This window comes from Myotis davidii, unplaced genomic scaffold, assembly GCF_000327345.1.
Source record: "Myotis davidii unplaced genomic scaffold, ASM32734v1 scaffold1004, whole genome shotgun sequence".
Taxonomy (NCBI): domain Eukaryota; kingdom Metazoa; phylum Chordata; class Mammalia; order Chiroptera; family Vespertilionidae; genus Myotis; species Myotis davidii.
Window position 1 is genome coordinate 159,391 of NW_006295184.1, and position 14,582 is coordinate 173,972.

Below are 14,582 nucleotides of genomic sequence, written 5' to 3' on the forward strand. Positions count from 1 at the left end.
TATCACTATGGCAAGCATTTCCAATACCCTGTTGAACAGGAGTGGTGAAAGTGAGCATCCCTGTCTTGTTCTTGTTTTTAGGGGAAATGGTTTTAATTTTTGCCCATTGCATATAATGTTGGTTATAGGTTTGTCATATAAGAATTTTATTTTGTTGAAGTATGATCCCTCTATTCCCATTTTGCTGAGAGATGTTATCAAGAAAGGGTGTTGGATTTTGTCAAATGCTCTTTTCTGCATCAATTGATATGATTATGTGATTTTTGTCTCTCAATTTGTTCATGTGATGTATCACATTTATTGATTTGCAGATATTGTACCACCCTTGCATCCCCAGAATAAATCCCACTTGGTCATGGTGTATGATCTTTCTAATGTAATGCTGAATCTGATTTGCTCGAATTTTGTTGAGGATTTTAGCATCTTCGTTCATCAAGGATATTGGCCTGTATTTCTCCTTTTTCTGTGGTGTGTTTATCTGGTTTTGGAATTAGGGTAATAATACTGACTTCATAGAAAGAGCTTGGAAGTCTGCCTTCCTCTTGAATTTTTTGGAATAGTCTGAGGAGGATAGGTTTTAGTTCTTCTGTGAATGCTTGGTAGAACTCCCCTGTAAAGCCGTCTGGACCAGGGCTTTTGTTTGCTGGAAGATCTTTTATTACTGCTTCAGTTTCTTTGGTAGTTATCAGCCTATTCAGGTTTTTTGATTCTTATTGAGTTTTGGGAGCTTGCATTTTTCTGAGAATATGTCCGTTTCATCTAGGTTGTCCATTTTCTTGGAATAGAGTTGTTCATAGTATTTTTTCATAATCATTTGTATTTCTATGGGATCGGTTGTTACTTCACCTCTTTCATTTCTGATTTTGTTTATTTGGGTCCTCTCTCTTAGTTTCTTGATGAGTCTGGCTAAAGATTCAAATTAATCTTGTTTATTTTTTCAAAGAACCAGCTCTTGGTTCCATTGATCTTTCATATTGATTTTTTGGTCTTTATGTCATTTATTTCTTCTGTTATCTTTATTAATTCTTTCCTTCTACTTATGGCTTTTCTTGTTCTTTTTCTAGTTTTTTTGTTTGTTTTTTTTACTTGTAGAATTCAATTGTTTATTTGAGATTTTTCTTGTTTCTTGAGTTAGGCCTGCAGTACTATGAACTTCTCTCTCTGGACTGCTTTTGCTGTGTTCCATAGATTTTGGGTTGTTATGTGTTCATTTTCATTTGTTTCCAGACAGTTTTCCACTTATTCCTTGATGTCTTTGGTAACCCATTCATTATTTAATAACATGCTTTTTCACTCCCATATGTTTGAATATTTTTGAGGTTTTTTTTTTTATTGTAGGTGATTTCTAGTTTCATGCTATTGTGACATTAGAAGATGTTTGATATGATTTCAGTCTTCTTTAACTTCTTAAGACTTACTTTGTGTCCTAACATGTGGTCTTTGTTTGAGAATGTTCCATGTGCACTTGAAAATAATATATATTCTGCAGCGTTGGCATGAAATGTTCTGTAATTATCAATTAAATCCATCTGTGTGTCATTTGAGGTCGCTGTTTCCTTGTTCTATCCAGTGATGTCAATGGGGTGTGAAAGTCCCCTACTATGACTGTATTGCTGTCGATCTCTCCCTGGAAGTCCTCCAAGATTTTTTTTACATATTTAAGTACTCCTATATTAGGTGTATTTATGTTTACATCTTCTTGTTGCATTGATCCCTTTAGTATTATGTCTCTTGCTATTGTCTTTGTTTTGGAGTCTATTTTGTTAGATATACTACTCTTGCTACCACAGATTTTTTGTTTGTTTCCATTTGCATGGAATATTTTTCTCCCTCCCTTCACTTTAATGCTGAGTCTTTTATTAAATAAGAGAACATTTATTTGATTAATCACAGATTAATTATTATAAAAAATAATTCCTAGAAGAAATGGGTTTAGGAAACAATTTATATAGGTATAGGGGCTTTAGGAGTATGGGAGTGACGAAGCTAATGGTAACCTGCCTGGGACAGGGAGGGGGAAGGAAGAAGGGAAAAGGGAAAAGGAAAAGGCAGGGGTGTGCTTCCAGGAGGAAGAGCACACTGGCTCCTCCATCCTAAGGGTTTTAAGGGTGGAGATTATAAGGAAGGTCCCAGGAGTAGATTTCAATAAAACATTCAGCAGTTTTCCAGGTGTGTCCTTTTGAGAGTTGTGGTCTCCACTGATTGATTGGCTGGCACGAAGGCAAGGGGTCATTATTTAATATAGCTAGTCCTGAGATCAGCCATGGGGTCATGGGTGTGGTTTTGCTGCTTTTCTGGATCTGGAGCTTGTCATCCTGACTGGCAAAGTCAGGGCTGAAGGATGCAGCTGAATGCTAGGGACGGCTGCCAGTCATCCTCCATCAGCAGTTGGCTTCGGATGTGCTAGAACATCTCAAGGTCTTGGGCCTGCTAGTCGGAGTCCCCACTCGCCAAGCTCTCAATTGTGAGGAACAGCCACTGCGTGGCCTGGGGTGGTCCGACTACAGTGAAGCGAGTCTGGCCTGTGGCTGTGAACCACCTCTCCAGCTGAATGAGGATGTGGCTGTGCACTTCCATGTGATGAAGGTCTGCATTGAGATGGCCGAGAATGCGCTCCTCCTGCTCCTCTTTCATGTCAAATATCAATGCAAGGTAAAAATTTTCAGGCACAGTCCACCATGTCTCCTCACTGCAAGCCCTTGTTTTCATGTTCTGAACTGCTCCTTCCTGATTCAGAATCCATCCTGTGAGTCCTTTGTTCTGAGCTGAGTCTCATATATATATATATAGGTCCTGTTTTATTATTCACTTGCCTACCCTATCTCTTTTGATTGGAGTATCTAATTTATTTATATTTAAGGTTCTTATTGATAGGTACTCTCTTATTGCCTTTTTTAATGCCTTTGTTCCTCTTTTTCTTCTTACAGGCAGTCCCTTTAACATTTCTTACAATGGTGGTTTGGTGGTAATAAACTCCTTTAGCCTCTATTTTTTTTTCCCTGGGAAGCTGTTTACTTCACCTTCAATTTTCAATGATGGCCTTGCTAGATAGAGTAGTCTTGGTTTCAGAACCTTGCTTTTCATTACTTTGTATAAATCATACCATTCCCTGCTGGCCTATAGTGTTTCTGTTGAGAAATCAGCTGATAGCCATATAGGCACTCCCTTGTATGTAACTGACTGCTTTTTTCTTGAGGCTTTTGAGTTTCTCTCTTTGCATTACTTTATCCTTCACCAGGTTAGAAAAGTTTTCTGTCAATTTTCAAACTGGTTCTCTCACACTTGCTCATATTCTTTTCCCTCTATTACCCCTATGATGAGGATGTTATTTCACATGTTTCATGTTGTCCCAAAGTTTCCCTAAACCTGTGGTTCTCAACCTTCCTAATGCCACGGCCCTTTAATACAGTTCCTCATGTTGTGGTGACCCCCAATTTCATTGTTACAAATTGAACATAATTAAAGCATAGTGATTAATCACAAAAACAATATGTAATTATATATGTGTTTTCCGATTGTCTTAGGCGACCCCTGTGAAAGCGTTGTTCGACCTCCAAAGGGGTCGTGACCCACCAGTTGAGAACCGCTGCCCTAAACTATCCTTATGATTTTAAATTTTTTTTGTTTTGTTTTGGTGCTCTGATGGAGTGATTATTTTCTACCTATCTTCTAATTTGCTGATTTAATTCTTTGCTTACTCTGATGTACTGTTTATTCCTTCCAATGTATTCTTTATTTCAAATGTCATCCTTCTTTTCCAACTGATTGTTTTTTTCATGTTTTTTATGTTGTTTTTCATGATATGTTGAGTATTCTTAAAATTACTTTATACTCTGTTTTTGATAAATTGCTTGCCTCCATTTCATTTAGCTCTTTTTGTGGAGATTCCTCCTGTCTTTTATTTTGGACCTGTTCCTTTATCTTCTCATTTGGCTGTTTCTTTGTGTTTCTGTGTATTGGATAGGGCTGCTATCACTCCCAGTGTTGGTGGGGTGGGCTTCTATAGTGGGTGTCTTATGGGACCCAGTGGTGTACTCTCCTTTATTTTCAGAGCTAGATGCTCTAGGAATGTCCCTTGTGCAGGTTATGTGGGATTACATGTTGTAATTGAGTCTTGATTGCTGTTGTCCCTTTCACGGATAGGCTCAGCCCTCAGGCTGGCTGACTTTGAGGCTCACTGCTGAGCATTTCATGCCAACTGTTACACACAGATGCTGACAGAACAAAATAAGATAAAATAAGAGCAAACTGAAAACAACATGGGAAAAAACCAACCAACCAAAACAACAAAAGAATAAGAAAGAAAAACGAATACTAAAACACAAGAGACAGTAAACTAGAGAAGAGGCTCTGGACAGGCTTCTCAGTTGGTTGGAGCATCATCATGTGCACCAAAAGGTAGAGGGTTTGATTCCCAGTAAGGAAACATACCTACATTGCAGGTTTGATTCCAAGTTGGGATGTGAATGGGAGGCAACTGATCCATGTTTCTCACATTGATGTTTTTCTCCCTCCTCTCTCAGATCAATTTAAAAACATAATTAAAGAGATTAGAGAAGGAAAAAAGAAATAAAATAAGAGTATATGAAAGAAAAAAGAAAGAGACAAGAATAAATAAGAAATGAACAAATAATAAAGGAAATAATAAAATTTTAAAAGGTAATAATGAATAAAAATATTGAATAGGAAAGAAAAATGAAAAAAATAATACAGAGAAAAAATAAAAGAAAGAGAGAAATAAGAGATATGAAAGAAAGAAGAAAGGGAAAAAGAATTATAAGTGAAATATAACAGAAAATACAGAAAAGGTTAAAGAAAAATAATGGAGTTTGCCTCCTCAGTTTTTTGTGCCTGCTGTAATCACCCTTTAGATCTGCTGTTTGGGGAGCTCACTGGATTTTGCTCCAATGTTGTCCCAATCTGGCCACTTGGTGTGCTGGTCCTGGGGCCCCTGAGAGGTTTTCTGGTGCTGCCAATATCACTGTTCTTGCTTGGCTCTTGGCAATCTGACTAAAACTCAATAGGGGGGAGCCCCAAGAAGTTTGATGTGCAGGGCCTCTGTCTTGGTTTTGCACCTTGAATGTTCCTGCTCTGAGCTGCTCGCCCTTCCCCCTCAGAATTGCAGTCAGTGGGTTTATTCAGGACCTGGCTGGGTTGGTTTAACAGACTCGTGTTGGGGGTAGTGCCTGTAACTTGGGCGGGAGGAAGGGAGAAGGGCAGGGTTCGACCTCTCCTTCCCGTGGTTGATCTGGCTGAACTCAATGGGGAGTTCGGTTCTGGTTCTCTGTAATGCAGCTGAAAAGCCCAGCATATGTCCGCTTATCTTTTGGATAGGAGCCCACCCCAGAGGCCCGATATTAACCAGTTCTGCCTAGTTCCCTAGCTCCACCTTGTTGCCCTACCAATAGGAAGGGGTAAATATAAATTTTAAAAAGCAGCCTTTCTTGGCATTCCAATCTTTCTGCATGGCTGGCCTCCACTGGGTGAGGCCTCCACCCAGACTCCAACTGAACCAAATATTTGAATCCTCTGCATGGTCAGACTGAGCACTACAAGTGCAGACTCCTAGCCCAGCGCTGCTTCCCCTTGTTTTAGATCACATCAGGACAGGGCAGACCCAGCAGTTCTGCAGGTGTGGGGAGGGGCATTGCCTGTGCACTCGAGGTGGGCAAGACCAATCCTCTTTTCCAAACCACACTGTTCAGCCCCCATCTGGCTCTCTGCCCAAAGTTCTTTCAGTTACTAGAGGATCCCTCAGAGTTACTTCTAGATGTATGGATCAGACCCCTCTGCCAGCCCTGGGTTTCTGTGTGGCCGCTTCTGCAGATGAAGATCAGAGTGAACTTCCCAGACTAGTGTACCAAAGAAATTGTTGTTTCCCTGGGATGGTGGAGACTGAGTCTCCCCATTGGACTGAATCCCAACTGATTCCCACCACCTGATGCTCTGGATTGGGGATCTCTGAGTGGGGCCGAGATCCCATGCTCCCAGGGAAAGGGACTCTGATGCTGCAGAATTCTTCCTGATCTATGGGAGTTGGCTCACCCTCTCCGTGTCTCCTCCACGCACCCTGCTCTCAGTATTTCAGGTCAGCTACACTTCAGCTGGTTTTTCAAGCCACTTGCTCTGCAGTTTAGCTGTAAGTCCCACTTGATGTTGCAAACAGACAGACAGAGCCTCTGGCTACTTTGCAGCCTTCTTGGAATTCCCCCCAATATAAATGTTTTTAAACCATCTTGCCACTCTTTGTCTTACAGGCTTTATTACTTGCCATTTGACTTGTAGACAAATTCAATCAAGGCTAAATCAAAGTATTTTTGAATTTATATTTTACATAATATCACTTTACATATTTTTTCTTCTAACCAGGAAGCTTCATTTCTAAACCAGATATGATTTCCTTATTGGAGCAAGGAAAAGAGCCCTGGAAAGTTGTGAGGAAAGAAAGAACACTATATTCAGGTGAGTAAGAACCAATTGGGTAGGGGAACCCATTACTAGAGAACACTGTTCAACTACTTAGGGAAGAGGCACACCCTTCTGATGTTTAGAAAGTCCTCTTTAAAGGTTCGTGGCCTGAAGAGAAAAGGTCTGAGACCTGGGGAGCAAATTAAGGTCTTAGCTGGGGATACTAATAGAACTACTTTTTTTTTTTTTATCTCATTTACTATTCTTTTTTTTCCCCTCCAGTTTTCCTCCCCTTTGAAAAGGGGGTGAGGGATAGAGAGGTGCTCTCTTTGTTTTCTGTTGACAACCATTCTATCTACCTTCACATAAGGAAGAAACATGAATTTGATAGACTATAGGGAGAATGATTCCATGGTGTAGCATCTACCTCTATTTTCATCTCCTTTGAACCTCTTGTTTAAAAAATATTCTTAAATTCCTTTAAATAAAGACATCTATATGTTATCATTTTGTATTTTACCCTCCATATATTCAGGTTTCTAGCTGAGGAGACTCATTTAGGCTAAAAGTTTGTAATTTATAACAATAGGGCCATTTAAGTGCCCTATTTATAATATTATATCTTCTGGTTTACTTTCTACCAAAGGAAAGAAAAACATGTTTATTTGTTGTTGTTTTTTCCCCCAATTCCAACTTGTTTTCTTATTCACATTTAGGTTACTAAATGACACAACTATTAATACTAACAAAAACACAATGAAATACAGAGGTTCCAAGTGAATAAGATAATACCAGTTTAGTTAGGAAACATTTAGCCAAAATAACAATTGTTGACTCATTGTTAGACATCTTAAACAAGATCATTTTTTTCTCTTCCTTTGTTTCTTCCTTCCTTTAAGTAAGTTTTATTGAAGTACTAGAGGCCCGGTGCATGAAAATTCATGCATTGGAGGGGGTGGTCCCTTAGCTTGGCCTGCCCCCTCTCACAGTCGGGGAGCCCTCAGGGCTGGGAGGTGACCCGGCGATCAGGGGAAGGTGACGCCCCCATCACACCTCTGCTGCTGCCACTGATGGCAGTGCAAGCCTTGGCCGGCCCTGGTTACCTGCACCTCGGGCCACTGATGGTTACTTGCACCTCGGGCCAGCCCTGGGCAGCTGGGGGGCTGATGGGACTGGGCGCCACCATTTTGTGGCTGTGGGCACCGCCATCTTTGAGGGCATGGCAGTCAATTAGCATATTCCCTCCTTATTGGCTGTGGGTGCTGCCATCCTTGCCATAGTGTGTGGGTCAGTTAGCATATTCCCTCTTTATTAGATAGGATGACATGCATACAGAAAGGTGGGCAAATGAGGAAAGGCTTTTTTGAGGAGGTAATATATAAAGAGAGACATGAAGTAAGACTGAAGCCATGTGACTCTCTAAGAAAAGACCATTCAAAGGACATAGAAAAGGCCTAAGGAGCCCTGGCTGGTTTGGCTCAGTGGATAGAGTGTCCGCCTGCAGACTGAAGGGTCCCAGGTTTGATTCCGGTCAAGAGGCATGTGCCTGGGTTGCAGGTGCATCCCCAGTGCGGGGTGTGTGGGAGGCAGTTGGTCGATGTTTCTCTCTCATCGATGTTTCTAGCTCTCTATCCTTCTCCCTTCCTCTCTGTAAAAAACCAATAAAATATATTTTAAAAAAAAGGCCTAAGGAAGAAATTAGCTTTACATGTTTGAGTACTAACAAGAAAGCTATTCTGGCTAGAACAGATGGAAAAGAAAGGGGAAGTAATAAGAGATGAGATCAGAGTTAGGCAGGGTCCTGGTTTGCGTCTGAGACCAGACTGGGTGGTGCTGAGGCCAGGATCCTAGCCTCAAGCAGCTCTGTTTCTCAAGATGGCATGGTCTCAGGGCCCGCACTGGGTGCCCCGGAGTGTCCATGTTGGGAGCGGGGCTCCGCAGTCTAAGACTGCCCGATTTGGCAGCCCCTTGGAAGTCCTGCAGAACCTAACTGTCCCTAGCTCATACACACACACACCACACACATCCACACACTCCTCTATCGCTCCCTCACTCTCTCACACTCTCTCCCTCTCTACCTCTCTACCTTCCTGCCGGTTGCCATCAACGATGCCAATTTTCAAGGAGATTCCAAATCTTCCAATGATTGGGGGTGATTTAATTCCATCACCTCCCTTTTTTATTACTATCATGTCTGGGATCTTTTTCTCTCCATTATATTTTACTAGGGGCCCGGTGCACGAAATTCGTGCACTGGATGGGGGTGAGGGGGAGTGTCCCTCAGCTCAGCCTGCCCCCTCTCACATACTGGGAGCCCTCAGGCATTGACCCCCATCAATATCCAATCGCAGGATCGGCCCCTTGCCCAGGCCCCTCTGATTGCTGGCTCTGCCCCTGGCCCAGGCCTGATGCCTCTGGCCCAGGAATCATGCCTGGGCAGGGGACCCCATCTCCCTCTGATCGCTTGCTCCACTCCTCCGCCCAAGCCTGACGCCTCTGACCCAGGCTTCAGGCCTGGGCAAGGGGACCATCATATACCCCCAATCCCTGGCTCCACCCCCCGCCCAGGCCTGATGCCTCGGCCAGAGGAGTTGACTCTCATCACCATCCGATCGCTGATCACCGGATCAGTACCTTGCCCAGGTCTGAGGCCTCCGGCAGAGGTGTCAGGCCTCGGCAGGGCACCCCCAGCTCCCTGCGGTTACAGGCTCCGCCCCTGCCCAGGCCTAACGCCTCTGTCCGAGGTGTCCTGCCTGGGCAGCGGGGACCCACAGCATCAGCGGCCCCATGATCGTGGGCTCCTCTTTAGGCCCAGGCAAGGGACCCCTAGCTCCCGGGACTGCCAGCTTTGACCCTGCCCAGCTCCCATCGCTGGCTCCACCCCTACTTCCTGCTATCACTGGCCAGGGCGGAAAAGGCACCTGATTCTCCGATCATGGCTGGGGGGCAGGGCAAAGGCGGCCCTGGGGGGTCTTAGCGCCCCCCTGGGTTTCTGATCACTGTCAGTGGCAGGGGGCTTCTTCCTGCTTTCCCTTTCGCCTCCCTGCATTGTGCCTACATATGCAAATTAACCGCCATTTTGTTGTCAGTTAACTGCCATCTGAGTTGGCAGTTAATTTGCATATAGCCCTGATTAGCCAATGAAAAGGGTATCGCCGTACGCCAATTACCATTTTTCTCTTTTATTATATAGGATTGTTAAATATATATTAAAAAGTTATTTTATATTTTAATTTTATATCCTACTACTTTACTTTATTCTGTTACTATTTATATTATTTAAACCTGTTAAGTTTTCCAGTTATGTAGTTATATCATCTGCAAATAGGAGTACCTGCTTTATAATCCCCCCCCCTTTTTTTTGGTTGCTGTTTTATTTTTTTATTCAATTTATTGGGGTGACATTTCGTTAATAAAATTATATAGGTTTCAAGTGTACAATTCTATAATATATCATCTGCATATTATATTGCATGTTCATTATCCAAAGTCAAGTCTCATTTCATCACCAATTATACCTCTTTTACCCTCTTCTACCATCCCAATCCCCTTTCCGTCCTGTAATCACCATACTATTGTCTGTTTATAAGCTTGAGGGTATTTTTTTGTTGTTTTTTGCTAATCTTTTTACCCTTTTCACCCAGCCCCTCAACGCCCCCTCTCCCCGCCACTGACACTGTCAGTCTGTTTTCTGAACCTATGAGTCTTTTCCTATTTTGTTTGTTTACTTTGTTCATTAGATTCCATATATAAGCCTTTCTCTGACCGGCTTATTTCGCTTAGCATAATACTCTCCAGGTCCATCCCTGCTGTCACAAAGGGTAGAGTTCCTTCTTTTTTTCCAACCACTTAATATCCCATTGTGTAAATGTACCATAGCTTTTTTATCCACTGATCTACTGATGGGCACTTGGGCTGCTTCCAAATCTTGGCTATTGTTAAATAGCACTGCAGTGAACATAGGGGTGCATATATTTTTTCAAATTAGTGTTTTGGGTCTCTTTGGACATAGTACCAAAAGTGAAATTGCTCGCTTAAAGGCAGTTCCATTTTTAATTTTTTGAGGAAACTTCATACTGTTTTCCACATGGCTGTACGATCTGCTTTCCCACCAGCAGTGCATGAGGGTTCCCTTTTTTCCACATCTTTGAAAACAGTTGTGTGTTAACTTATTGATGATAGCTATTCTGTCAGATATTGTGGTTTACATTTGCATTTCTCTTGATGATTAGTGACATTGAGCATCTTCATATTTTTATTGGCCATCTGTTTGTCCTCTTTAGCGAAGTGTCTATTCATATCCTTTGCCCATTTTTTACCTGTATTATTGTTTTTGTGGTGTTGAATTGTATAAGTTATTCATAAATTTTGTATAGTAACTTCTTATCAAATGTATCATTGGTGAATATGTTCTCCCATTGAGTGGGTTGTCTTTTCAGTTTGTTAATGGTTTCCTTTATGGTGGAAAAACTTTTTAGTTTGATGTAGTTTTTTCTTTTGTTTCCCTTGCCCTAGGACATATATCAGAAAAAATATTTCTGCAAGCAATGTTCAAGATTTTACTGACTATTCTAAAAGATTTATGGTTTTGCATCTTACATTTAAGTCTTTAATTCATTTTGTTTATACTTGTGTATGGTGTGCAAGACGGTGGTCTACTTTTATTTTTTTACACATATCTGTCCAATTTCCTACACCATTTATTGAATTGAATAGACTGTCTTTACCCAACTCCATGTTCTTGCTTCCTTTGTCAAATATTAATTGACCATAAAGGTGTGGGTTTATTTCTTGGCTCTCTATTCTGTTTTATTGATCTATATATCTGTTTTTATGCCAGTACCATGTTGCTTTGTTTACTATGGCCTTGTAGAATAGTTTGATGTCAGGTAGTGTGAATCCTCCAGCTTTGTTTTTCTTTACTCTGTTTAGGTATGTTTGCTCTGTTCCCATTTTGCTGAGAGATTTTATCATAAACTAGAGGCCCGGTGCAAGAAATTTGTGCATGGGTGGGGTCCCTAGGCCTTGCCGGCAATCAGGGCCTATTGGGGCCATCTCGCCCAGTCCCGATTGGGGCTTGATCTGGTCTAATTAGCAGATTACCCTTTTATTAGTATAGATGGGTGCTGGGTTTTATTAGATGCTTTTTCTGTATCTATTGATACAATCATGTGATTTTTACTCTTTATTTTGTTTATGAGGTATATAACTTTCATTTGTGAATATTACATCCCAGCAATAAATCCCACTTGATCATGGCATATGATTTTCTTAAGGTATTGCTGCATTGGTTTGCTAATATTTTGTTGAGAATTTTAATATCTATGTTCATCAGGGATATTGGCTTATCATTTTCTTTCTTTTTTAAAAAAGGAATTTTTATTGACTTCAGAATAGAAGGGCGAGGGGGAGAGAGATAGAAACATCAATAATGAGAAAATCATCGATGGGCTGCCTCCTACATGCCCCCAATTGGGGATTGAGCCTGCAACCTGGGCATGTGCCCTGACTGGGAATTAACCATGACCTCCTGGTCAGAAAACTGGCCAGGCTCGTTTTCTTTCTTTGTAGTGTCTTTATGTAGGTTTTGAAATTAGGATAATGCTGGCCTCATAAAATGAGCTTGTGTCTTTCTTCCTCTTTAATTTTTTGAAATAGTTTGAAAAGAATAGGTATTCATTCTTTGAATGTTTGCTAAATTCACCTGAGAAGCCATTCATTCTAGGACATTGGTTTGTTGAGCGTTTTTTAAATTACTGCTTCAATTTTCTTAGCTATAATTGGTCTATTCATATTTCCTGACTCTTCCTGATTCAGTTTTGGAAGGTTGCATCTTTCTAGCTATTTTTTTATATAGTCCCAATTGTCCAATTTTTGGCATGTAGTTGTTTACAATATTTTCTTACAATCCTTTGTATTTCTGTGCTGTTCATTTGTTACTTCTCTTTTATTTCTGATTTTATTTATTTGGGTCCTCTCTCTTTTTTTCTTTATGGGTCTGGTTAAATATTTATCATTCTTGTTTATCTTTTCCAAGAACCAGTACTTGGTTTTTATTTTTATTCATTTATTTTCTTCATAAAAAATGCATTTTAGCCCTAACCGGCTTGGCTCAGTGGATAGAGTGTCAGCCTGTGGACTGAAGGGTCCCAGGTTCGATTCCGGCTGAGGGCACATGCCTGGGTTGTGGGCTCGTTCCCCAGTGGGGGGTGTGCAGGAGATAGCCAATCAATGATTCTCATCATTGATGTTTCTATCTCTTTCTTCTTCTCCCTTCCTCTCTGAAATCAATAAAGAAATATATTTTAAAAAAATGCATTTTATTTAATGACCAAGTACACAAATACAAACACATATTCACACACTTATATAATTAAAACAATATTGACGCTTACCAGGTAGGATGCATTGAGAAATGTTCTGTTCTGTGTTCTTTCACTTAAAAAAAAAAAGCAGGTCACAACTTAGTAAATTTTGCAAACAACAAATATGTTACAACACATAACAGCTCTAGAGTAATACTAACATAATTTTGGAGAAATTTATAGTCTTCCTCCTTCTTAGAATTAGCCCACAAGAGTACTCTGTGTACTCAGAGAAAACAAAAATTAACTTAGCCTTGTTACACATATCCATCCTGGACATGGTGGGTGCTTTCAGTGTGCTTAAATCACCTACTTTCCCAGGCCCAAAACTGAGGGGGTGACTTGCAACTATGTGTGTACTGCACATTTTATCTAACAGTCCTTTTTATATATGCTATTTCATTTGATCTTCACAACAACCCTGTGAAGTAGGCAGGGAAAATATGTATTACCAGATTTGCTTTTCAGATAAAGTTAAGGCTCAAAGGGGTTAAGTGATTTTCCAGGTTATCAAATATTTGGGAGGAGGCAGAGAGAATAAGAACCATTAACTTTTAGGTTGAGGCTCTTTTCTCTAAATCACATAGACTCAGAGAGTACAATCTGACCTCAAATATTTCTACCACTTAATCCTCCTTTTCTTATTGTTGATTCAAGTTTTTATAGGACACAACAAAAGATGTGATTCTAAACTTATCCTGCAATGTTTATGCTTCTCTACCAATGAAAACTTACGGCCATAGGATATATATTCTTTTGGAAAGTACTGTGTCCTTAGCTTTAGTCTAAAGGAACATCTATACTAATAAAAGGGTAGTATGCTAATTAGACCAGATCGACTGGACATCTTCCGGTCATCCTGCCTTTCTTCCGGACAAAGCCACAGTTGTGGGGGCCAAGGCAGAGACGGTTAGAGGCAAACAGGCCGGCAGGGGAGAGCAGTTAGGTGTGATCAGGCCAGCAGGGGAGGGCAGTTGGGGGTGATCAGGCTGGCGGGAGAGGGCTGTCAGGGGCGATTAGGCAGGCAGGCAGAGGGGTTGGGGGATCAGGCAGACAGGCAGGTGAGTCTTTAGGAGCCAGCGGTCCTGGATTGAGAGTTGGACATTGCCCAAGTGGTCCCGAATTGGAGAGGGTGCAGGCCAGGCTGAGTGTCCCCCCCCCCGCCGCCCCTGTGCATAAATTTTGTGCACCGGGCCTCTAGTCCTATATAACAAAAGCCTAATATGCAAATCGACTGAATGGCAGAATGACCAGTTGCTATGACATGCACTGACCACCAGGGGGCAGATGCTCAACACAGGAGCTTCCCCCAGTCTGAAGCCCCCAGGCCCGTCAAGCCAGGTACAAGCAGGGTCCCCCGACTTCCCCACCAGTCTTCCTGCAGCGGGAGACAGCTGGTGGCAGCAGTCGGGGGCAGGGCTGGCTGGCGAGTGGGTGGTGCTGTCCGTGATTGCCCTGCTGGTGGCGGGGTTTGGGGCCAGTGAGTGGGTGGCTTCAGGCCACCTGCTAAGATGAGTGCCAGTGGGGGGCCCCCCAATCACCCTGCCTGCTGGTCGCCTTGCAGAGGGAGGTGACTGGTGGTGGCAGTGGGGAGCAGGGCTGGCCAGTGGGCAGCGCCAGGCCACCAACCAAGGCGGGTGCCAGCTGGGGCACCCCAATCACCCTGCCAGTTGCCCTACAGATCGGCCCTGATCGCCGGCCAGCCCTAGGGACCCTGACCTATATATTGGGAACAGTCTCTCAGATTTAAAAATTAAAACCTGGCAAGGCTACTCTAACACTGAAAAAACAGGATGATGCAGCAATGAC

General features: G+C 42.1%; 1 protein-coding gene across 3 annotated transcripts in view; it reads left to right on the forward strand.

Annotated features, from left to right (window-relative positions):
• ZFP82 (ZFP82 zinc finger protein) overlaps positions 1 to 14,582 on the forward strand; it is a 53,869-nt gene that overhangs the window by 21,445 nt on the left and 17,842 nt on the right. For 2 of the 3 annotated variants that reach the window (XM_006769856.2, XM_015567892.1), the window contains one exon: positions 6,370 to 6,462. The exons of the other annotated variant lie outside the window; for it this stretch is intronic. In XM_006769856.2, coding sequence (XP_006769919.1) covers positions 6,370 to 6,462 — 93 coding nt within the window. The remainder of the gene's footprint in view (positions 1 to 6,369; positions 6,463 to 14,582) is intronic. 3 annotated transcript variants of the gene reach the window in all.